The sequence below is a fragment of the Centropristis striata genome, chromosome 15 (genome assembly GCF_030273125.1).
Source record: "Centropristis striata isolate RG_2023a ecotype Rhode Island chromosome 15, C.striata_1.0, whole genome shotgun sequence".
Taxonomy (NCBI): domain Eukaryota; kingdom Metazoa; phylum Chordata; class Actinopteri; order Perciformes; family Serranidae; genus Centropristis; species Centropristis striata.
In genome coordinates, this window is record NC_081531.1 from 31,226,128 (window position 1) to 31,252,707 (window position 26,580).

A 26,580-nucleotide genomic window follows, 5' to 3' on the forward strand; every position below is an offset into this window, starting at 1 on the left:
ATGTGTTTTTAGTTCATCGGTTTAAAAGCTTAGTTAAGGTGCAGTTTTTCCACAAGGTGTAAGGATGAAAAGGATAAAAGGCAAGTATGCTATACCCCTTTGTTTTAAACACTTTAAAAAAAAAAAAAATCCACTTCAATTGTGCTCATGAAAAGTCAGAAGCAATATAAAGTCCAATTATTATTATCATCTGGGTAACTTGATCCTTGTCACCCTTGTCTTCTGGCACTGCACACCTCATGGGGAAAGGTTATTTAGTAGTTATTTCAAGGATTAATTAATTAATCATTAATTTTTACCTTTATCGAGTAGCCACTCGTCAACTACCCGACCAAGTCTGTATGGGATTCTTTGTCTAGCAATAGCCAGTCGTTCATTATCAAAGTGTCCTTCAAAGAATTTGGAGAGACAGATTAAAGGTTAAAGTCTGCAACCTGAAAGATCACATGGTTAGAAACAGTGTTAACAAGTTATCAATTTTAACCCAGCTGTGAGTTAAAATAAACTTGTGCTTTACTTCGTGTCATCTAGTTATTACGAGTAACAGAGTTAATGCTAGTTAGATGTAATGTTTAGGCTATTTATAATGTGCTACACTAGTTAGAGTTATTTAGCTATTTTTTAAGCAAAGAATCATATCAATTACAGTCAAACGTCAAATTATTTTATGTACTGTGTAAAAAAGAAGAAGAGGTTAATTTAGGTAAACAGAAGAAAACATTAAAATCAGACACTTCAACAAAGACGAGCATGAGAACAGTTGTTGCATTTAGATAGTGATACACATATTGTAGTTACAGCAGAAACAGATATTAACAGAAGTCATTATAGAGGGCTGAAGTCAACACACTTGTGTTTCACATGTTCCTTATGTTGTGACAGAATGCATGTGATTTAGGGCTGCATGGTAAAAATGCAGTCAGGAGTTGTCCACTGAAACATGAATTCATAACTTGACAGTTTTGCCGAGTTGTGTATTAAATATAATCTACTGAATGCATGCATTTCATGTCATATTCAGAGGTCCATGCTCCTATCAGATATTGATGGCTGCTCAAAAAATCCAAAGCTGGAGTTTAAAATTCTAAAAGAAATGCCTTCATAGAAAAATCTCCAGACTTCATTAAAAAGTCCAACTGTGGAAAACATTAACAATAATATCTCATTTCAGTTTTTGGAAAGATTTTTTTTTTTCCAGGGCTTTCTAGGACAGAAGCTGCTCTCAAGAGGGGCTGGACTTCAGCACTCTATTCATCACATGCAAACACAGAAGAATAATTAATCGAATGAAAATGACTACAAGAAATATACTGTTTGATACACATTTTTAACCAAATGAATTGTCCAGTTAAATATTTTTCCTTATGTTTTGTTCTGATCTAGCACTGAAGAGGTTGTGTCAATCATCAGCCACATGTTTCTGACTTTAATAATAAATTCTTGTTGACACTAGTTATTATTATTTTATTACTGCATGTGTCAGATGCCAAAAAACGTGTGTGTCTCTGTAATTAAATCACAGTAATGTATCTAACTGTTGGTGATTAAAAAAGGGTCACAACCAAATATATTATTGGTGGTAAAAAGCATATATGTACAACCAGTGTTGGAGGAAGAATTCTGATCCCTTACTTCAGTAAAAGTACTAATACCACACGCGAAATTACTTCACTACAAGTTAGTCCTGAACTCAAAACTTACTGAAGTAAAAGTACAAAAGTATCCTCATCAAAATGTTCTTCAAGTATCCAAAGTAAAAGTACTCGTTATGCAGAATTCATTCATGTAAGCCGTGTTTTAAATTTGTGAAGATAGGGTTATTTTAACTACTTAATATATATTGTCTGTCTATAAAGCAAGAAGCGTCTCTCTGTGTGTGTGTGTGTGTGTGTGTGTATGTGTGTGTGTGTAAGTGTGTCTAGGGTTTATCTCGCTGACTGTGATGTGCATCCTCGATTTTGAAGATTTTTTAATTCTTTTTTCAAAATATTATCATTATTTACGTAGGACATGTTGCGGCATTGCACTGTTTCCGATCGGACGCCTTTTAGGGGAGCTCCGCCCCATTGTGTGATAGGCCTACACCTGGTCAGTAACACAATTCACTCTGGATTTCCATGCCTGACTCATCTCATCTGTAAGTCTATTTAGCCTGCCTACATTTTCGATGAGAACGGCCTCTTGTCTGCAACACAGGCTGGAGACCATGTCCTCGAATAAAACCATCTTTCAGTGCTGGAAATCCAATATCCAATTTGACATTGATCAGTGTTGAGCAGTGCTGTCAGCTTTTCACTGCATTGTTTGAATGTAAGTTTTTTTTGGGTCTTTTCAGCGTTATTGTCCAGTAAGTAATCAAGACGCAATCAAATGAAAGTTACATTACTTTTTTTCATTTCTAACAGGACAACTAGTAATCTGTAAACCTATTCCTAACAATGTAAATATATGAGTTTAATGTCAGCCGTGTTGTTGGACAATGAATGGATAAAAGGATTAGGATTAAAGCGCAACACGGTAAAGCAGGCACAGCACATGATGGTGCATGACAATTAAAGTGAAGCTTACCATGTTTTTTTTACTGTAAGCTGTAATATACAGCAGCTTTTAAAATAAGTAAAGCATTCATTGAGCCTTTGGCGAGCTGCAGGCAGTGCTCTTGTGTTTTTGCACCACACACTAAGCGGAGATGTTGTATATTGCATGTTTGATGCCCATTTAAAGGCAAAAAAAAGCCAAGTATATGTCCATATACTCTTGGTTGTCACCTATGTGATGTAGATCCCTTTACAGCCTGTTTGTGATTGCTGCTATGTTATTTACAATTAGAAATGGTCCAAAACCCTTTTAGAGCTGACATAAAGTGTATTCACTACACACATGGCAATCACCATTACAAAGTTTTTTGATTTATGTACAACTGTGGTATGTGCGTGTGTGCTCTGAGCACCAGCTGGAGGCAGAGAGGGGACTCGCTTTCCTCCCGCTATGCCAGCTGGTGCACCTGTTCTAAATAAGGTTAATTGGTTGATTGGTTCAGAGCAGGTTAAAGCACAGCCGGTCGTGATCACATTATGTATGTGTGTTTTTTTGTTTTTTTGTAGTCTATGTTTATATTAGGTTTGAGTTTACAAAGGTGGGTGAGCTTCAAACCTTTTGGATGATGAAAATCTGTGTGTGCAAGATGTTTTTCTCTGCTTGCCTTTGTGCCTATGCCAATCCAAACAACATTTAATATGCAATTCCATGAATAAGAGCAAGAATTATGTATCGGACGATATTATCAGCTGATACTGGCTTGTCATACATATATCGTCATTTATATGCAGCGATATGAAAACAACTTTTATTAAGCTTTGGGTGATTTATAATTGGGTGGTTTCTTCATCACATAGTTTGTCAGGCAAAGTGTTGGAATAAATAAATAAAATGTTCTTTTTTTGTTTACACCTAACAGAAAGGCGTGGAACTACTTCTACAAAGATGGTCACATAGTTGACAATTCATTTTATGTTACTTTACACTTTTACCGGACTACACTTAGCTGCCAGCTTCACTTACTTTTCAGGTGAAGATTTAAAATAAAAAAAATGATAAATTCAAAGTGAAGAGGCATTTTTTAAAATCAAACCTAATAATGATATAAAGTATTTAAAATGAGCCCTGTCTTGAGAAAATTAAAACGCTTCTTACATAAATGCATCAATAATAATTATAATCCAATAATATATTTGGAATTCTGCATAACGAGTACTTTTACTTTTAATACTTTAAGTATATTTTGATGCTGGTTTTAGTTAAGTAGGTTTTGAATGCAGGACTTTTACTTGTAGTGGAGTGATTTCACAGTGTGGTATTGGTACTTTTACTGAAGTAAGGGATCTGAGTAGTTTTTCCAACACTGCTTCTAAGCACAATGCATAATCTGTATACAGTCCACGTCTATTTTCTTTCCATCTACAATCACGATTTCAACTCATGGCTGCACAGAGCAAACAAAAGGGAGGAAAATCAACGATGTGTTCAGGGACTTTTTCTGTATCAGCACTGTGTGGAGGTTGTTAATAAAAAGAAAGAAAGAAAAAAAAAGTTATCCAATTTTCTGTGCCAATAACTTTTTTATTTTGTGGTATCAAAAGGTGTCATTTTCTTTCACTAGCATTGTATCAAGGTATTGTGACAACCAACATGCTATAAGCCAGGATGAAATATAACAATGTTATTTCCAAATATGGAATTTATAGTTTCATATATTGTGAGTGTATGATGAAACCTGAAATATTCACCAAGATAACATTTATTTATCCTCAGACAAGGTTATTCATTATTGTGTATATATTTGTGTTCATGCAAAGTATTTTGCATGATAGCATCTGACAGTTACCTGGACAACGAACATAATATAACATTAAAATAAAAACCACACATATAACTTTGTCATTATGGAGCTGAGCTGTTTAACAGGCAGAATGTAGTTTTAAATTCACGCCAAATCCATCAATCTGTTTATGCAAAACAGACGTCACGGAAAGGTCACCTTGTAAGTTTTCAACTGAATGTAAATTTAAGCACATTCACTGCAAAACTGTAAATGTCAACAAGAATATATCAGCTTAATTAATGGCAACATATTCACCCTGGTAAGCTGACACCGGCTCTTTAGATCTGGACCAGAGGTTAGCAGATTAACATTAATTTATATAGTTTTGTAAACGTCTCAGAAATGCAGATTTTGCCACTTTAAAAAGAAGGCTAGTAAAACAAATACTTACAGTCAAATAATATTAAAGAACCACAAATTATTTTACAGAAAGTTTCTTTTAAAATATTGATATATATACAGTAAATGTCTGAATTTATCTGTAGAACAACTAAAAAGCATTGATGGTGTTCTACTGTTGCCAGACTTTTCCTTGTTTTTTTCTCAAAGTTTTACTTTAAGGAACCAATAAGTTGGCTTAATTTTACATTTATGAATATGATGTGTATTTTAATGTATTGTTTTTACATATAATTCACTGTAATTTAACATTCAAGACCAATAAGTAATTGAATAATACTGAAAAAAATATAATTTCCCATTGTATTAATTTACATATTTCAACGTCCATTTTATGGTTCAAATTTGGAATAGCATTTGCACTAGAAAATAACTATTGTTTTCCTTTACAGTGCGCACATGCATGTCCTCACCAAAAGCCAGTTTTATATGAAAGATGTTGCTTTACGTAACTGTAAATTCATCTATTTTTTCCTCATCTGCTATACCCTTTTCGCACCTGTCTGCAAGAGTGGCTGCAGAAACAGCGGCTGATGAAAATTCTTTCATTGCTAGATATACTTCGCAAGGCAGCTTGAGGCAAATGTATCAATTTCATATTATTATATTGTTTATGCAGTAAGGCATGTCCAGATGTATGTGTGTGGCAGCCTAATAGATAGCTTATAGAGCGATGTAAGACCTGGATGGGAAAGTTGAATTAAAATGAGCCGCAGGGTAAATTGCCAATCAGTTTTTCTGCAAACAGTACATTTCACAAGTGCTCATTCGAGGATTCATATTTGCTAGGCAGACATGCAGTCCTCTCCTGCTAATCCAGATGCTCCATGCCATCTCTCTATGAATCATATAGCCACATAGTTTGTCCCATCAGTCTTACCTGGTGGGTAACGCTCAATGACTGGATGGTTGTCCACCTGGAGCGTGGCATTGCCACCGCTGCGTGTGAAGCGTACAACATGGTACTTGTCGTCATTTACCATGACAGCAGGCTCATCAATGGTGATGTCATCTGTCCCAACATTAAAGATGACACCTATTTTTCCTCGATCCTGCAGGTGAAAAACAAAGAATTAATGTTACGTGTTAAACAAAAGACAAACACTGTGAATTGCAGACTTCAGTTTGCAGTGTTGCTGAGCCAGAAAGCGTGTTTAAGCAGTAAAAGTGTATCTTTTGTGACACGGACAGTATGTTTGCTTCTTTCTTTAGGGTTCAGCATCGTTCCCCCTCAGCAGGCAGCTCAGGTTTCCTGATGTGGATCACTCTTGACAGAATCCTTCTGCCTCTCTTTTGGTTGACCAACTTCTCTCCCTGTCAGCCTCTCCCTACTCCTGCCAACCTTCCTCAAAGATCAAAGCTGCTTCTCAAGGCAGCCTTTGGGTGGCACTAATAAGAAACATTGGAAACCAACTGCGTGGGGGTCTCTGTGCCTGTCTAGCCTTTGCACATTAGCTGCTTTGCAGTCTCTCTAAGTGCAACACAAGGTCATAGAGTTAATGTGCGGAGACACTGTGAGAAACAGCACACAGGAGCACAGCATTACACTTAAACTCTGCAGAGTATCTGCAAACGTTTAGACTGCAATAACCTTTGGAACTATGACAAATATACGAATAACATCCTACATGGCGGAAAGCTCGTCATTACAGTGTGACACAGAATACATTTTGTCAGCCTGAGGGTCAGGTAACAGTAGAGGACAGCAAACCAAATTACAATGTTATTCAATGGTACTCATTTAACAGTCAAGTGGTGATGGAACAAGTGCCTGTTGAACAGCCTTTCTCACATGCACAATAACGTGTTGTTCACATAGTTAAAACGTCATTATGGTTACATAAATGAAACATTCAATTTGTCTGGCTGTTGAACGTTTGATCTTCAGTTTACAGAATGATATATGTGCAGTTTCTTATACTAGAAGGATTTTTTTTTTGCAGTCGTCTGCTGAAAATAGAAAGCTTCTATATGCTTGTTGAAAATCCTATTTTCAGGTGTGGGCCCACAAGCATGATTTGTGACATCACACATAGTCTGAAAGAAAATCCTGATCCAATATTCCATTTGCAACAGTGTGATATGGCAGCCTAGTGGCCTGAAAACAATGTTGGCTTTGTATGTCACTGCAAACCATGTGGACGCTGATATATATATATATATTACGTTTTCATCGCACTGTAGCATCTATACGAGCTGAGCTGGGCTTAACTGAATTAACTTCCATACGTAATTAAATACAATTCTATGCCACTTTCAAAATCTTTACTGAAATAGCGGCCTGAAGTCATGCATGAAAGTAGCTTATTTTTTAACCCAAGCCCTGACTCTTTTTCCTATCCTTAACAATGTAATTTTGGTGTCTAAACACAACCAAGTAGTTGCTGTTTGAGTTCGAATCATTTCCTTTTGATGTCCCAACATAAAAAGCCCTGCTGTCAACTTCCCTCTAAATTCCTGGCTTAAATCAGAGATAAGGTCAAATATATTAAGTATAAAAATATATAACTCGATGCTATCCTAATTTGACCTCTTATATGTTATATTTGCAAACTGTGTTTACATTTACAACATTTAAAATTCTTTATTGAGCACAATGGTGTTTTTCATTTTCAAAATTAGATTTTTGTGTTCAAGATGTTGATCCAATAAGTTAAAGTGAAACATAAATATCAGGTCATATAGGTGAGATTGTGCTGAAAAAACATCAACAACATGGCATGGCATTTTTAAGTGGCATATACAGGCAGAATGAAAATCATTCAAAATTGAACAAAATAGTACTTAAAAAGGTTAAAACTGTGACCCAACAAGTGATTACTCGATGTCTGGTGAGTTGGGAATGAGATCAGGTCACAGCAGTTCAGAAAAGTTGCCATTCAGTGTGGTTGGCAGAAACATACAATGCCCACAGTTTATTCTGGCGACTGGAGAACTATAAAACATGTTAGGTAACACCTGTTATCCAGCAGCTCAACTTATATTGAGAGATTCAGGATTTTTAATCAGGGAGAGATTTGATTTAAAATGTTTTAACAAGATACAGTAATGGGACAAAAGAACATAAATTATATTCAAACTAGAGGTCTTTATATACATGTTAAACATGTCTGCAGGGGATCTTTAATAATAAGTGGCGTTCAGGATGTGTATCTAGGGCCAAGTCTGCAGGTTTCTAGAACAGCCTCTCCTCCTGCAGCTCTATATCTCACCTTCAGCCAGAGAGAGGAGAAGAAGTAAACAGTGAAATTGTCTCCTCTTGTGTTTTATTGAAACAAAAATGCTGCAGACTGCTGCTCCTGCATGGCACACAGTGTAAACATTATTTACAGGCCCTATAGAAATAAATACCGCCCACAGTGAGTCTTGCATTACATTTGGATTCCCTGTTTGAACCAACTTCCACAGCACATTTCTGACACGCATATTAATAAAACTGTTTGTTCCCCTTCCCTTATACTTTTATATTGCATTACTGAGTGAAAGACTCAAATATCTTCTCTTTTCTTTGCTTGCTGGTGGCTGCTATTGTGGAATGAAAAACCTGTCTCTGAGCTCTTGCTCTCACCCCCTAATCATATGTAAAATCCTTCTAGAAACCTTTTGAATTTGAAATAATTATTCATGCTGACACAGTCGGTGTTAAGTACAGAAGTATGAAGTGTCCTCAGAGACCTTGAACATCCCATTAATAATATAATTTTAAGCTTGAGAAATCAACTTTCAACTTATTTCATACGAAGAAACGCTATCTCCAAACAGAGCCTTTATATTGAAGGTGAGCAGCGGGTCGATGGCTCTTTGGCTTGTCTTCTGTAATCACTTGAAAGTTGTCATGAACCCAGGAGGAGGCAAATGTGCGACTGATTTATGGCGCATGAACTACAGCTGGATAATCAAATCCACACAAGTCAAAAAGAAGATGAAACACCTTCATGAAAAATGTCAACCCACTACCAGTTAATTACAGTCCCTGTAGGTTGAGGAATCAGCAGGGTGTTAGTCTCTCAAGTCACATTTGATTATAGGAATGAAAACCATTATCACCTTTTGTATACATGCATAGTAATAATCTTCCTGTCTGTAAGAACTCTGCACATGCTGCGCTGTAAGTTCATATATGGTTTAATCACTCTACCCATGAAGCACGGATGAGTAGAGCAGGAAATTACAGGGAGGTGCGGACTCAGGTCAAATTCAACCCATGTCCTCTGGACAACAATTAACGTCTCCAGGGCCTTTCAACAAAAGAGTTGCTTCTATTTTGCTTACGCAGTCTTTCAGCATGATTACAAAAACAGCCCCAAAGCACCTTTTGACAGCTGGCAAAGCAACACTGCTGCAGCCCAGTTTTAGTAAACAAAAGCTCTGCCTTTCCAGGTCACTTTTAAAAAAAATAAAAAATAATATCCTCATGAAAAGACACGCAGTCTCCCACCTAGATGTTTTGACATTTAGAGAGAGAGAGTGTCCTCGGAGTATCATCTGTTCCCACTGGCTCTTTCAGAGTGAGATCTCAATTCTCATCTCAGCTGCATCAAGCTCTGATTTGTAGGAAAAGAATAAAGATGGTAACACTTTATTTTCAGAGAGACATAATCACCATTAAAGGCCCAATGTGTAAGATATGGCCAGATTATATTGCATTAACCCTCTGAACCCCCTGAAATGTATGTGTTCTTTAAGAAATTGCTTAAAATACACCATTTATTGCAGAAAGAAACTGTAAAACAAGCCTTTTCATCAAAACTTTCAGAAAGTCCTTGAACAAATCATAGTTTCTAAAGGTTACAAAAACGAAGCTTAAAATTGTGTAATTCTGTCAAAAATGTCATCGCCAAAAATAAACCGCTTGGAATGACTAGATCCTGTAGATCCTATAAATTCTGCTCCTCTGAGACACTGTGAAGCCATGATTGATTCTGCTGAGATGAATGGTCATGTGACAAATATTCACTGAAACTCTGCAGGCTGTTTACACAGAGCAGAGAGGAGAGGACAGGAGAGGTTGTAATATTGCTTGTGTAATTCCATTTCATTCCATTTATACCTGCTTTTTCTCATATATTTTATGTCATTATAACTGTATTCAACTGCACAAAAGACATTTTTGAGTTGACCTCTAGCCGTGATTGTGCTGATTCCATTGAGCTGAAGGACTTATATATTGCAGTGAAATACAAGTCTGCAGTGAGTAAAAAGAGCAAAAACTCATTCAAACAGCTCGGAGTCCAGAGGGTAAACAGTCTAAAAATGAACTAACATTGTCCACAGAATGTGAAGATGAAAGGTCCTGTTCCTATTCAGTGGAAGAGGAACAAAGTCTGTACAAGAAGAACGAGAGGTATAACGGTATTAAGACCTCTGCCAGGGCCGATGGTGCATTCACCTGCTCCTGCTTCCCGGTTTCCAGTGACAACAAAGAGCAAAGGACATGGATCAGGTGAGCAGGAAATATATCAGGAATATGATTCCGACACCCCCTGAATGCAGCACAAATACCCTTTCTCACAATGCACAATGAAAATTGTGTATGCGCCCCATGATTTGGCTCCCATCCAAAATATAATAGTTATTCCTTGGCTCATGCTTCACTCTTCCACCAAGTTCTTAAAAAAAGGGCCAGTAGTTTTTTTTTCTATGATCCTGCAAACAAACCACAACCTTCTTAGCAGAGGTAAATATGTCCTTTATTATTGGGAAGTGTTTGGCACCTTTTTTTTAAACGTTCAATTTACAGTTTTACTGTAAAAAACAGAGAGTTGCCCTCATTTTATGATCAGCAATATTATTTTTTTTTCTTTTGTTACATAGGAAAAAAAAGACCATTGATGAATGGAAAATTATTATATTAATTTTCAAATTTCAACTTCCATTTTATGGTTAAAATTTTTAATAAAATTAATTTACCTTTTGTTTTCTGATGTGTACTTTAATATTAAGTATGACCATAATGATTTCATATTATAAGGATACAATTTTGAATATGAAAAGAAAACCCAAAAGCACTTTGGCATTGACATGTTTCCTGTGATGCGACGGCGCCGCCACCTGATACATTTTTAAGCAGAGCATAGAGTGGACAGATCATCATTATTTAAAGAAGATAAACATATCAAGCTGTCATGGTTTGTTAGCAGCCAAATGTCTTACTCTGCATTGGATATGTTTCTTTACTTTAACCCCACATTCTCCTCAGAAACAGGTGGGAGCCCATGTCTATAGTCTTGGGAATTCAGACTCCTTATCTGTCCTTTTCACATGTGATAAATTCTCTCTTCATCACACTCAGCATGGCATAACATAAAAGAAACCTTGTCAACAAAAACAATTGCAAAGTGCTTTTTAAACCTGAGCAGGAAACAAGTGTCTTTTCCTTTCTTGTTTAAAGCAGATTACTGGTGAAAATGACAGATCATTATAAATAATGAATAAAAACTTCAAACTGCTCCATGCACTATAATATAATATGAGCTGTTTTCTAATTCCTTTGAACTGTTATACATTTCCCAAATGATCAAAGCCACCTATTTCCTCTGAAATGAGTTCCATCTGAAAAAATGTAGTTATTAGTGTAACATTTATTGCGGCTGTGGGAAAAACTCTGATTGCAATCACAAAATGGAGATTCTTTTATAGTTGTGATATTTAGTAACCACTGCACGCAGCCTTGTGCCTTACTTATCTGCCATAAATTTAAAATGAGGGACTTAAATGTGTGTGGAGCACATACACAAAGCAGTGCCCTCCTGAAATGTACCCATTATGGATATTGTGTGAAGTGTTTCCATTCGTATGAGTTGGAATATTTATTGGGAAAGACTTTTTGAAATAAATCATAAGAAATCAACTTATGGGATCATTGAAGTCCACGCAACCTTCTCAGCCTATCATATAGCGTCATGAACATGAAGATTGAAGCTCTGCTGTGTAACATTTCTTCTACTAATCGTCATCGTTTTGCATAATAAATTCTCTTTTTTTGTCATTAAAAACATGACCATTTTAGAGTAGCTTTAGCCTCTCTAATATACTCTCCAGTATTCTTTCTTTCTTTTGTAGGCTGCAGAGTAATTGCTCTTTGAAGTTTATGTATGCACAAAATTGCAGTTTTAGTTGCCACCGGTTTGGCTTGATCTATGTGTACTTAAGCCCCGCCCCCACCGGAGGGGAAAAAACAATCCATCGCTCTCTATTGACTCTGTATAGAGGACAGAGCATTCTGACTGGTTACAAACAACAGGGTAACAGGGTGAGACATCAGTGGTGGAATGTAACTAACTAATTTACTCAAGTACTGTACTTAAATACAATTTTGAGGAACTTGTACTTTGCTTGAGTATTTCCATGTTATGTAACTTTATACTTCTACCACGACATTTTATAGGCAAATATTGTACTTTTTACTCCACTACATTTAGCCGACAGCTGTTACTTTTCAGGTTGAGATTTAGCATGAAAAACATGATAAATTATTAGACTTTTAACATTTTTTGATTAAACCTCATAAGAGTGTATTATGTAGTTAAATTGAGCCCTATCTTGACAAAAATAAATGCTGCTCACATAAATGCATCAATAATAATAACAATAATAATAATGAATGAATAAATTAATGTTTAGAATATCTAAATAATCTGAGTGGGTCCATTCTGCATAATGAGTACTTTGACTTTTGATACTTTAAGTACATCTTGATGCTGATACTTCTGTACTTTTACTTCAGTAAGTTTTGAATGTAGGACTTTTACTTGTAGTGGAGTCATTTTACAGTGTGGTATTAGTATTTTTACTTAAGTAACAGATCAGAATACTTTTTCCACGACTGAGACATCAGCAGTTTTATTGGGGAAAACTGTGCGATGCTGAAACTCAGTAGACTTAATTTAGGCTTGCAGCTAATTTTGTCACTAAGTCATATATCCAAAGTAATTTATAGCCTAACTACATTTAGAGTTAAGATAGAATGTGATAATTCAGAAAGTTATGCTTAGCTCGCTAACAAATCACTAACATTAGCTTGCCAACAGCCAATTTGTCCTTTCTGGACATAGAGCTAAAATAATCATATGATATGCATAAATATGTAATAGTTTTAGCTAGAAACAGACATTTTGTTAGTGTTTCAGCATAATGGTAGTGTATTGTGGCACAGATAGTTTTATCCTCTGGTGGGTGTGGTCTTCAGAGTATGACGCTTGCTGCTCTGTCTCTATTGCCTTTTTAAGTTTATGTTTGCACAAAGCTACAGTTCCGGTTACAACCAGTTTGGGGAGAAAAAGTGGTGACCTGAGAACGGTTGCACATCCTGTGCTGTATTGGGTGGGGTTATAGTAAGTATGTCTATGTTTCCCTCTTTGTATGAGACCGGGGAACATAGGACCCTTTTCCCCTGCTTTTCCTAAAAAGGGTCCTATGTTCCCCGGTCTGTTACTTTTTCCACCATTACTGCCAGATTCCATGGCAAATAAGCCTAACCCTAACCCTAACCATAACCCTATTTAAAAAGCCCAAAAAATGAACTGCAAAGTAACCAGAAAGTAGCTGCTGTGCAAATGTAAGATTTGGGCTGCTTGAGCTAAGGTGGGCCATGCGACGGTAGCATAGGACCCTTTTTCAGAAAAAGGGTCCTATGAGTCATATTCCTGTCTCGGGAGGAGTCAAACTTCTTCCCATTCTGCAGCATACGTATGTAATGAACAGCACATGCCTTTTTCAGAAAAAGGGCCCGTTATGTATTGCTACAGGGGAACATAGGACCCTTTTTGGGAAAAATGGGGAACATAGGACCCTTTTTTTTATAAAAAAGGGTCCTATGTGAGCGGGGGACATGGGGATGACCCCGAGTTGGGAGACACCCAAAGGATATTGTTGACAGTAGAAAACAAAGAAAAGAGAAAATACAGGCAGAGAAACAGACACTTACTTAAACAGTTTTTTTTAAGGAATATCCTGCATATTATACCTTTCATCAAGCAAACGTAGTGGTAGACTAATGTGATCTTACATCTTGATTACTCTAATAGTCGTATCCGTCAATCAAGAGCATTTAAAAAGCAGTGAAAGTGCTCAGTTCATACAAGGCACCCACATTTATTATGACTTTTAAGGTAGTTTGTTAAGGAGGAGTTTGACCCTTTCATTGTATGATTTAACCAGTTTAATGGAGCTCCACTGTGATTACTTCTCAAATTCTAGTTCTGAATCAAAGGCTTGATATGCAAGAAAGATTAGGTGTTCTAAGGCACCTCACCTGAAAAGCCCAATTCCCTGTAGTGCGTAAAAGTCATATATCATTTGTTGCCTTTACTATTTTCAACTCTCCCTTGTGACCAGTGTTATTTTGACCAGTGTACCGCTTCTCTCGGTCTTCACCTAGTTTTTTTACAGCCTCTTTTATTCAGAGAAAGGAAAAAGACTGATAAAATGCGGAATTAATAATAAATCTACTACAAGAAATGGCAACTCCGGTCTCTACAAAACAAGAAGGTGTGATTTGGTGGAGCTTAGTTAGAGAAACCAAAAAGACAACCCCAACACCCTCTGAACTCTTTTTGATTCCCCTCGGTCGAGCTGTAATAAGGTGTCAAAGTAAGCAATCTGTCAGGGTGCAAGGACTTGGCAGCTGCAGGGAAAAAAATCTTTTCAGCTTTGCACGAAGGTAGCAGTCATTGCATTTATAAGCAACAGTCCAAGACTGGCAAGGTCAACTTCACACTTTTAAAACTGCAAATACATTTTAAATGAGACAGTTTGAAAACATCCAGGGGAGGATATTTGTACCAAACATGTCTGAATAACTGATGATAAGTGCAGCAGCTAGGCACAAATGCCAACATTTTTTGTTGAATGTTGCACAATATGGTTCAGCTTTCATTTTATATTGGGTTACAACTCCATGGCCTATATTATACTAACTTAGCTTCCCTCTTTTGAAGGCAACATTGATTATAAAATCCCAAAAATACATTTGGAAACAGTCTCCCACCATTAAGAGGTTTTTAACATTTCAGTGCAGTTTGTAAAACATTTATAAATATTGTATGCATAAAATGATCTGCTTTTGAGGACAGGGTTGGTGTTCTTATGAAGCTTTCTTACAACAAAGTGTCTGCTAATAGGGATCTGACTTCAGTTGCGATTTTTGTCATGCGCTTTGACAACAGGTGTGATTTTAATTATTACACCACACGCAGACGTTTGACAGATCTCCCCTCTGGTCTTCATCACGGCACATCTGTCCTGTGGCTACATGCTAAAAAGACTGATTTCCCAATAGAAAAGACACAGTTGCTGGCAGCTGCGGAGGAGTCACTCAGTTCCACCGTATGATACATGTGTTTATTACCGGATAACATCTCTTTATTCTCATGCTTTAATGTATCTCTATCGTGTGGTTGTAATCTATTTGTTCCTATTTCATCTCAATGTTTGGACTCAGATGCCGTTGATCAGTGAGTCACACAAGCTGTGACGCATGCTGTGCCAAGTCAGAATAAAGGCACCTTCTAGTTAAAACTTTAATTTAAAAATAGGCCGTGAGAGATTAATTTATATTAATTTCTTTTGCACTTCCACCAGAGAAGCTTTTGTGCCTTTATCAACATATCTATGAAGAAGTCATTTTGCATAAGACAAGTTTATCCAAAAATGTGTCACTCTTGCAGTCTATCTATAACATTTACATGATTATTACTGAAAACGCTTGCATGACACTTTCATCATCTTAATATCAACTTCTTTCTCATATACAGTGCTTAACAAATTTATTAGACCACCTGTCATAAAAAGGAGAAAACATAAATATTTTATCTTTCAAAAGCTTGTTTAAAACTAAAATTTTATTGTTATTTATTTGGCAAATAAGAAACTGAATTCACCTTTTTAAAGCCAGATGTGAGCCGGCTCACTGGGCTTCTCTGAGAAGTCAGAAATGAAACATTTAACCACTAAAACTAATTTTTCTGTTCAGGAATGCAAGTAAATACCTATAATTTAACATCTTAATCAAGAAATAATAATGTCCTTTATTGTTTTTACAGTTCTTTCGTAAAACAGTAAATTTGACAGTTCATGGATAACAACAATAATTATATTTTAGCATTAAAAATATAATTTGGGTTAAAGAGCTTCTACATACCCAGATATTACCCATTAGAGAAACATACAAAAGGATTTTGATAACTGCTAATGGTGTTCATTTAGGACAGCTGTGGCATAAACCGGTGGTCTAATTCATTTGTTAGGAACTGTAGATATATTTGTGTTGTGTCCCCACCAATTAAAAAAAAAAAAGATTTCCAATATTAGTCACCAGCTGCTTACTTCCAAATACCGGAAAATGTTGCTCATTAATGTTGCTTTCTGATTTGCTCGGGTATAGACAATAGTAGAAAACGATCCAAAACTTTGTTATCTCGTGTCTGCAGACAGAGCGGACTAGTTTCTGCTGCTCCAGTTAGCTGCCCACTTCACAATGTCCTGATTTTCAGGAGATCTAAGTATTTTGTGTTTCTGCTTTTATAATCATAAATATTCTGCTTCTTAGGGGACATATTTAGCACAATAGGTGCACAATTTGTTTCTTGTTATACAGATGTTTGCTCTCAAATACTCAAACATGATTTTGAGCTTGTAGATGAAACATATATGACTCCATTATATTTTTTATAAATCTACAAATAACAAACATACATGGCAAAACATATCTGACTATGTCTTTGTCATTCTTACATTTATTTTCTATGTGCATTATCATTTGCTATGTCTCTCATCATACACAGTCGCCCATAAAGTTGGAATAATAATATAATAATAATAATAATAATAATATAATAATATAATTGTTTGTGTTTTATTAGATTAAGAATATTGTTTGCATGTTTTTAATTTTATTTCAGACACAATCTCAATAAATATAAAAATAAAAAGCACACACTTTTGGGATGAAGTTTAACTTAACTCATTTTATATTTCTGATAGACCATATATAAATCGGCCAATTTTACATAATGTACACATCAACTTACATCAAAATAAACATAAATTAAGAAGCAAAATATTAATTCCAGATGACATTGACTGTTCCATACTACCAAATATGTTCCATGCATTTTGGTTTGTTCAAGTTGTACTCTGTTTAATCTTATCATCCAAACTGTTTTATAGATGTAGCTCACAAACTGATGTTCATCTTCTTTTCAGAGTGGTATGAGCAAAGGCATTGTGTTTGTCTATACTTGCGACTTAGATGCAGGTCAGATTTTATGACAATTTAATCAGAAAACTAGGTGATTTGACAATAAAATATTGTTGAAAAAAAAAGAAAAAAAGAAAAAGAAAACTAGGTAATTTCAAAGGGTTCACAAACGTTTTGTTTAATGCTAAAACAGTACATGAGAGTTTTTAACCCTTAGTATAAATCTATTGGAAACCTAAGTATGAAATCAAAAGTGTGTGAATTGCGTACTATTTCTGGCAAAATATTACAGTTTGCAAACACTGGATAGCATCAATATCAGCAGAAATATCCTACAATGCAATGCAATGGTCACAGCAACATTTAGGCAGGCAGTGGCAGCAGCTCTGTAATGTCACTTCAATTTAAGTGTAAGAAAATAATTTCACTTTGCTGTGAATATAGAAACTCAAGAGGTGCATTCTGCCTGCTGTCAGGTATTGCAGATGGTACAGCTGAGATTTGTACGTTTTAATTACAGTTACAGTAATTCATTAATTAATTACAGCTCAGCACGTCCGAAAAGGCACATACTCCTGTTTATTCACAGAAAAGTATGTGAAATGATAGTACACATATTGGATATGTTGTGCAATTTTAGATGCAGCGACTGACTTTCATATTTGGAAAGTAGCTTTCTCGTTTCTGGATTTAAACCAGAAAAGGAAAGAGCACTCAGAGTATTGCCTGAGATCATATGAATAGTGACATTTATGCCCAAAGCTCCAAACTGTGCTTCTAATACTTACTATGTGCAGCTGAAGATAGTCTCCGAGCCCATGGGTGCTCTCCACTCGCACCAAGATGGCATCCTTCTGCTGAGTGCTGAAGCCCACGGCTAACCTGTCGGCCCGGGTGCTCGGCCGCTCATTGGGGGCCCAGGTGAACGTGATGAGAGCCCCCCCTTTCCCGAAGATATACGTGGTCCCAGCTGGAAAAGAGACAGAGAGAATTATTTATATTATATGGTTGTTTTTTTAGTTTTTAAAGCAACATCCGCACTATGAAGATGAGTTTCTCTTCTCACCACAGTCAGTCTCACCCCCCTCCACACTGCACTGACACTATCATTCGTTTTTCAAAATAACGCAGTTGGCAGAGAGAAACCAGGAAGGAAGGAGGGAAGATTTATTAAAGAGGTCCGCTTCACTCCTAAATCACAGTTAAGTAGCCTCATTTACAAAGTATGATGAACCTTTACAGTCACAGATGTAAAATAAATGACAACAGTTTTATAGTGATTAGACATGGCTCTGAGGCGGGGTCCGCCACTGTGGGCCAACCAAATATAAGCTTTGCTCTGCAATGATTTCACATAATTAATCAAAGCACAGAATCCATGAAAAGACATGTAGATTATATCTATATTTTTGCATATTTTTTTAATATATATTTTTTTCTCATTATCCATCATAAAAAACACCAATGCTTTCTTTACAGGCCATTGAGAATATAATATCATGGAAAATGCATCATTTACTGAAATGATCATTTGCTATGTCTCTTTATCATACACAATCACCCAGAAAGTTGGAATATTTTTTTTTTCTGATAAAATCCTCTGTTAACTGTGGTTTCATTGTGATATATTTGGTAGAGATTGATTAATTAAGTTTTGAGACGATGTACACTTTATCTGTCAAGAATAAATCACATTGTCATTGGATATATAATGATATTAGCTTATACTGTCTAATGGGGAAAAGTAAAGGATTAATGCAACTGCGACTGTTTAAAAAAGTGTTGATTTAAAAGTGATTATCACTGTTTATACAGTATCTAACAGGTGAATGTGAGAGCAACAGCATCTGCTTAAACTTTCATCATGCAAGATATTCATCTGCACTCAGAAAGAGTACGGTCTCCATGAGGTGAATGAGGCATGTTGGTGTTAGTTCTTCATTTACACTTCTTGCTGAAATTGCTAAAATCCCTGAGAAAATCCAGGCTGGCTTATGTTAAAATCCATTTGCTGGTCAGCTTGGAAATCAAACACCTTTTCATGATGTGTTATGATTTCTCCGTAACCTTTCAGCCACCTCATATTGTTCATTAAATAAGAATTAGTCATATTCTTTAACTTGCATGAGAGAAGCCAAAACAGAACCATGAATAATTTTAAACAATCTATTAACCCTCTATGGTACGCGTTATGGTCCCAGTTGGTAGAAAAATGTTTTGGGTGTTTTTTGTCTTAAAATAGACCAAGTAAACATAATCTGAGAGACATTTTTTTTTTTTTAGTTTTTAGGGTTCGTTGCCATACAGCAACACCGTACGATAGTGGAAAGTAATGAAAACAAGAGAGTTTTGTTTAAAATTGTGTTAACATTTATTTAAAAACTAATGTTATAGTCTGAACAATCCCCAGTAGCCTGAATGCATGCATGAGATGCATCTCATTTGAAAGTAAAAACTATTTAAAAACACATTTTTCATAATTTAATTAAAATTTTTGTGCCATATCATGAGTAATTGGTTGGCTATTGGTATAATTAGAATCCCACCTCTCTTTTAATTCATTGCATCATAACTGGGGATGTATTGTCTTTATGTAGAAGGCTTAAAATGGGTTTGTTGCCATATGGCAACGTCGTACCATAGAGGGTTAAAGTTTGAGTCAAATCTAAGTTGGCTTTGTCATGTTTTTTCTGACTTCTGGTTGTTATAGAACGCAAGAAGAGGGCTGTCCTCAGATGATCACATCCTGATTGACGAGTCGTCATTATGTTACACAAGAAACAACAATTACCTCTGATAGAACACCGCAAATACATGTTAGTCTGTCTTTTCTTTTACCTGAAACCTAAATGTTGTTTTTACAACTGTCTTTTTTTCTGAACCTCTTAAGTGAAGCACAGAAAAACACTTGAGACAAGATTGTAGCCTCAATTTCAACTGTGTACGAAGACTTGAGTACTCTTCTGCTCAGTTTAATGGGCACTCATGTTTTTTATTGACAGGATCTATCTGCTGCCTGGATGCTCTCTCAACACTGAACACTTAGAGAAAAAGATTTGAAAATAGCTTGTACAGCCTTTGTCTTTAATTAAAATGTCAGTGTCCAAATTATTTCTTATTAAGGTGATAAGGTGATGAGTGGGGGGACATTAGTTACATCGTGGAGCCTCAAGGACTGGTTATATTGGTATCTGCATCTGGACTCCTTGTCATTTGGGCTCACTAAATTCACTTTTCATTCTGTCTGGCAGAGTTTTGACCTCTTTGCTTTTTATACAGATGTGAAATGGAATTTTGCACACATCATAAACCGATGTATAATCAAATCATTTTTAAAAAACTGCATCAAATACTTTGCTGACAATAGCACAACACCACAAACGACAAAAAATTCATAATGGCAGCCCAGGTGTGGTCAGGCATCCTATTCTATGACCCAATTTCACATCAGCTCTCATTTGAAATCTCACTGTGCAATGTAGCCTTGAAGCACCAATTTCAATGGTTTAATCAAGAGGCTTAAACCTCGTGAACATTTTGTACCCAATTTAAGACGCATGAAACCCAGTCTTGATAGCATCTTGCACACATGATCTGCAATGTCAGGAGTCAAAATGTCACTTTCAGAAAAACATTTTTTTGACCATAACTAAGCTATTGACAAGCAGCTTATATATATATATATATATGAACCTGGTCTTACAGGAATCCGTGAAATAGCCACGGATTTGCTTAACTCAAAATCCGTGGAATAGCCACGGAATCACTCAAATTTCCGTGAAACTGACACGGATTTCCCTACAATGCAAGTTAATGACAGTCATATCCCGTGGCTATTCCATGGATATTAAATGAGAGAACTGTCCGCCATGTTTTTTATTCTGACTGCTGGGACCTTGAAAGTCACATGACTTGGAACAAACCAATAGGAAAAAATATCCATGGAATAGCCACGGGATATGACTGTCATTAACTTGCATTGTAGTGAAATCCGTGTCAGTTTCACGGAAATTTGAGTGATTCCGTGGCTATTCCATGGATTTTGAGTTAAGCGATATTTCACGGATTCCTGTGAGACCAGGTTGATATATATATATATATATATATATATATATTGACAACTTGAGAGTTTTCACATCATCAAGATGATTAATTGGTTGCGAGTTGGAGTGTGAGGATTAAAGGAAATTAATGGCATAACACCAACACCAGCTATTACATTTGTGTTTGATACTTTGAAGGTCGTTGGCTGATGTGAGACATCCAATTTATTTTTTCCTATAATTATACGGTATTGATACAGACTGAAACAATAAGCTCAGAATTTGCAAAAATACAGGTCCAGGTGTTTTTCTTTGCATGTAGGATTTAGAGAGATTTTGCATGTCATGTCTATACATTTTAAGGTTTTTGTCTTTTAACGCCCCTCTCACATTCACAACTAATCACATGTAGATGCTTGATTTGGACCCCTGTGCATCTCATAAATGCACTCTGTAGCCCTACGTGTCAAACTGTGACGCTCCAATATGGGAGATTTTTTAAACAAATGAGTAAAGTGATTTTAGGCAAAACTACTTGGTACATTTTAGGAAAAGATCATGGTTTAGGGTTAAAATAAGCATGTTTGTTGTTACGTATTTAAGTTAAGAATGTAAATAATGTTAGCCAATGCTGAGGCCTGGTTTCACACGAAATACAAACAAACAGTGGGCTCACTTTCTCACTCTTTATACTACATCAGCTGGATTCTGGAGCATTTCTCTGCACAATATCAGTTAGTAGACTAACATTTTAATGAAATGATATGCAAAAAAGCAAAAAAAAAACACGCAACATGACTGCCAGGTTAAGAATATGCCATTGGTTGAAACTAGGCTGTATTTACAAGTCAGAAAACGTATTATGGTAATTCTAATGAAACATGTTGCATTAATTCTCATAGGCTGCAGGTATTATTTTTCCTAACTGAACACAAGTGCGTCGTATGCATCTGGACCCACTAAAACAACTGCACAAATTTTCACTCTATTACCTCATTTTATACTCTTGTTTGTTGAATGTTTCTCACTTTGAGTCTATGCTGGCTTATTTCTTTACTTGAAACATTACTAGATGCATTTTGTATTTCCTTCAAGCCTTTAAATTGTTTTTCTTTTTATAAAATCCCACTTGCACTATTGGCTTTGTTTTATTGTGCAAATAAATAAAATTAAAATAAATAAAAAAACATAAAATAAAGAGGAAGGTTTTCCCTTGTCAAGGACCACCTCACTACAAACAGCTAACGAACATTTGTTCAGTGCTGTGGGAACATGAGCAGACAAAGAGGAAGCCAAAGGGTGCGTAAGCGCTAACATGCATCTATTTAATGTGCATCATGAAATATGGAATACTAATGCACCTGCAGGAAAGCACGGAAGCATCTGTCGATAGACAGCGTTCGTCATAAGCTTTTTATTACACCTTTCTGCCTCCCTCTTCTGTCTCCTGCTATCTCTTCTCTTCTCTCTGTGGTAGACCTGCATCAAATAAAGCAGGCAGTAAATCAGTCTTGTTAAGATTATTACTATAAACATCGCAGTTCTCTCCACTGAAGCAGCTCTCCTCTCTCTCTGCCGACTATCTCACGGGAGCGCTCTGCTCGTCTCTCATGGCCATACTATGCATCTGTGCTCAAATAATAACACTCCTTGGAGATTCTCGACTGTGGTCTGTGCTGTATATCACATCATCATTAGTGGGGAACCTTGACGATTAATTATACTGTACACTGGAATTGCTATACCCTTGGTGCATATCACATTATTCATGAGTATCATATAGGCGGGGCTATAGCAAAATTTACTGTAAAAATTAAATTGTAAGCATATTAATCTTTTTCCTTGTCACTGAGAATACCTCTATAGTAGAAAACAGACATTATCGTCGAAATTTCAAGTCCTTAGGTTACAAAGGTTTCTGTTAGTAAAAGTAAGCAAAATTAATGACAAAATTGTGATATTTCTGTCAAAATCACTTTATTCTATTCTATTCAATTCTATTTATTCTATGTCTTTTTAAAAACTTTTCCAAAAATAAACCGTTTAGAATAACTAGATCCTCTTAAAGACATTAAATTCTGCTCCTCAGAGACAATGTGAAGCCATGATTGTTTTTTTATATGAACGGTCACGTGGCAAATATTCACTGAAAATCAGACAGAACTGCAGGCTGTTTACACAGAGCAGAGAGGAGAGGACAGGGGAGGTTGTAAAAATGCAAATAGTTCAATATGTATAGCATGTGGGGACACACTTTTTTGTTTTTTCTCCAATATTCATTACACTTGTGGGCACTTAGAACAGTGTTATATGTATAAATTCAATTTTATTGCCTTTTTTTAATTGTCAGAGAAATTAAATTTGTGCTTTTTATTTTTATGATGTATGCCATGATAACTGTGTTTTAATGCACCAAGGACATTTTTGAGTTCCCACTTTCAGCCATGATTGCGCTGATTCCATAGAGGTGCAGGATTTATATAATGCAGTAAAATACAAGGCCACAGTAAGTAAAATGAAAAAAGAGCAGAATAAAAGCTTTTCAACAGCTTGGGGTTCAGTGGGTTAATATATTAAAAAGGTCAGCAGAATCATAAGGAGATACAGTAGGTTCATTAGCTTTTCACAGGTATTGTGATGGTGCAAATGCAGCTCAGTGCTTTCCATAAAGCACCCATCACTGACTGTTGTGTCTTAACAGATCTCCACACCACAAATGTAAGAGTATGGATTCTTTGTTTGTGCCAAGATGCATGCTACCCACTCAAACATCCTGTCCTTTTCATTTCTACTCTCAGCCAGCTGAATACGCAAGAGACGAGGCAACATGCTCATAGGACTTGCAAATACACTGAGACGCTGGTGGTGATTTGCATCACACACAACAGTTTCTATGTGAAAAAGGTTTAAGCGTGCCCTCCTGAGTTTCCTGTTGCAGAGGATCGGACAATTCTTGAGGCTTGAGTAAAGGAGTATTAGATCTCTTAATATTACTAATCAGGTCGTTCAAGAGGTTGAAAAACTAATCATGATTCATGCAAGTGGCACCCAGTATCAGCTGTAGCACTAAAACAAAAGCAGCAGAACAGAAATTACTCACATCTTACAGCAAATTAATCAGAATTTCCGCTTAAACCCGATAAGAGAAAATGCATATTTCGTCGTGATTGTATAAGGATGTCCATTCACAGCCAATTAATATTTCTGAATGGCCTCCAGTAGAGCAAAATGACAGAAATGTGCAGCATGTGATATATTGAAGTTTTCTGCAGAGGCATTAGGCAAAGACAGTTCAACAAGCACACTTTACTGGGAAAACAAAACTCATTGATGACGAATATGAACTCACATAAATCTCTAAACTGTGAGCTTAGTTTTGCAGAAATGGAGAGTTATGGAGAGATATTAAGTTTGAATTTGTCGTCTGACTTATGGCATCTGACTCGCACTTCTTCCATGGTCTATTAAATACAGCTCAGTGAAATGATGAAAATGAATGGTGCAGCCTAAAGCCTGACAGAGAGGACATACGGTCTTCAAGTTAAAATATGGTGTTCAAGTGAGAGAGTGGCATCACGTATTTAGCACGGCGAAAACAGACTCAAATCAATCAAACCAAATGAATTTGATCAATTAAAAGCCACGCTGAGAATATTGTAAATAAGCACAGATGCAGCTGCTGCATGCAGACAGCTGTAATGTGGCTGAATTGCCGTCTCTGCTCTGATCAGGAAGATGTATCCTGACTGTCAGTTCTCAAATTGAATGTCTGCAGCTCAAAGCGCCTTCTTCTATAATAATGTTAAGGTTTTCTACCACTCAACTTTTACATGATTTGAGTCCTGGTGAAGCTGAACTCAAACGCAGTTCTGAAATAGTGCATTAATTCTTTCTCCTAAAGACATTTCCCATAAATACACCAGAATAGTTTTTATGACAAGAATGCCTGTGGCCTTCATTTATAGAGCCTTTCTCAGTTTCTACACAATTATTACCGGAATATTTCTCTGGAAGAATCAGATGGTCTTTTCTTATATTCCCATCTATAATAAGGTTGCAAATATTTTAATTATCGATTAACCGTTTCATCTATAAAATGTCAGAAAATAGTAAAAAATGGCAAGTCCAAGGTGATGACAAAAGATATGGAGACTGTATCCCAAATCGGATACATTTTCACGGTCATTTCGAATAAGATCGCCACCATCAGTGTAGGCTAGGTATAATTGAATCTACCTGTGAAATTTCATTTATTTACTTAATTGCAATATGACAGTAAATCTGATATGAGAAAGCAGTAACAACGCTTGGGCGACACTCAACTTAAAAGTACATTTTTATTTTTATTTTTACTGTACTGCATTTTATTGTGAAGGACAGAAGTACGGTCTGGGTGTGTTGATAACGATGGTTGATGCAGTTGAACAGTGTTATTCATTTGGCTTAACCAGAAACATCCAGTTTCCCCCGAAAAAATCAGCAGCGAGGAGATCCAAGTGTCCGATTTGGGATACAGTTAGCACACGGCTAATTCACCGGCGTTAGCGTTGTTTTGCCGACTCTGGTAAACTGGAGGCTAACGTACACAGTAAAAACAATAAACAGTTTCAAAGATAAGAAATTAGACTTTAGTTTCACACCATTTAATTAATTGGAAGCATAACATGATCATTTATATTAGTAGTTAATGTGAAATTTTGATCGAATCTTAGCCGGTGTCCGATTTACAGTCACGTTAACTGACTAACTTCCCAATAATGGTAAAAACAGAGAAAAGCAGGATATCTTCATATTTGAGAGGCTAAAACAGCATTTTCTGCTATTTTTAAAACTTACTTCAAAGACGAACCGAATATTAAAATAATCATTATTGCAGCTCTGAAAATCTATTGCATTAAAGTAATAATCCTTAAGAATTTAATTAAAATCAAATCCTAATTTACATTCAGTTACGTCTGTATAGTGTAGACCGCATAGTAGTTTTCATTGTTGTCCTCCATTCATATAGTGGATTGAAATTGTCTTCCCACACACAGGAGTTCACCGGAAATGATGCAGCATGTAATCTAAGGTAATTTTATCTCATTGATATCAGCCTCATTGTTTACAGTTCACTTTCTTTTCTTATTAAAGGGGAATTCCACAGATTTTACACATCAAACTGTGTTTACAGGTCTTGGGGAAAACACATGTGAAAACGTATAAAGGCTTTCGTGGCTCCTGAGGGAGCTGTGCTAAATCTGATAAATTAAACGTCAGCTGGAGCTGAAAACTACAAGTGTAGAAATGAAAAATGTGGGGATGCAGATGTAGAAATAAGTGAGTTCAGCAGACCTCTATAGACTGCTCCTTATCTCTGCTTGATGCTTGAGGATAAATTAGCGGCTACAGGAACACACACCCAAATCTCTGATTGAATCATGGTGGTGCAGTTGCATTTTGGGTAATATAGGCACCAGGTTTTGAACGACGATTCCTCTGGTTCTGGTGCATTCTGGTGCAATCATTAATCAAAAATGCATCAACAAAACAAAACGATGTGAGCTTGTCTGACAGGA

The 26,580-nt window shown here is 36.2% G+C and overlaps 1 protein-coding gene across 4 annotated transcripts in view; it reads right to left on the bottom strand.

Moving 5' to 3' along the window:
• Positions 1-26,580, bottom strand: part of nrxn2a (neurexin 2a) — a 150,960-nt gene that overhangs the window by 9,138 nt on the left and 115,242 nt on the right. For all 4 annotated transcript variants that reach the window (XM_059350888.1, XM_059350887.1, XM_059350886.1 and 1 more), the window contains 3 exons: positions 17,768-17,949; positions 5,661-5,832; positions 300-389 (listed from right to left, as the gene is read on the bottom strand). In XM_059350888.1, the coding sequence (XP_059206871.1) occupies positions 300-389; positions 5,661-5,832; positions 17,768-17,949 (444 nt within the window). The remainder of the gene's footprint in view (positions 1-299; positions 390-5,660; positions 5,833-17,767; positions 17,950-26,580) is intronic.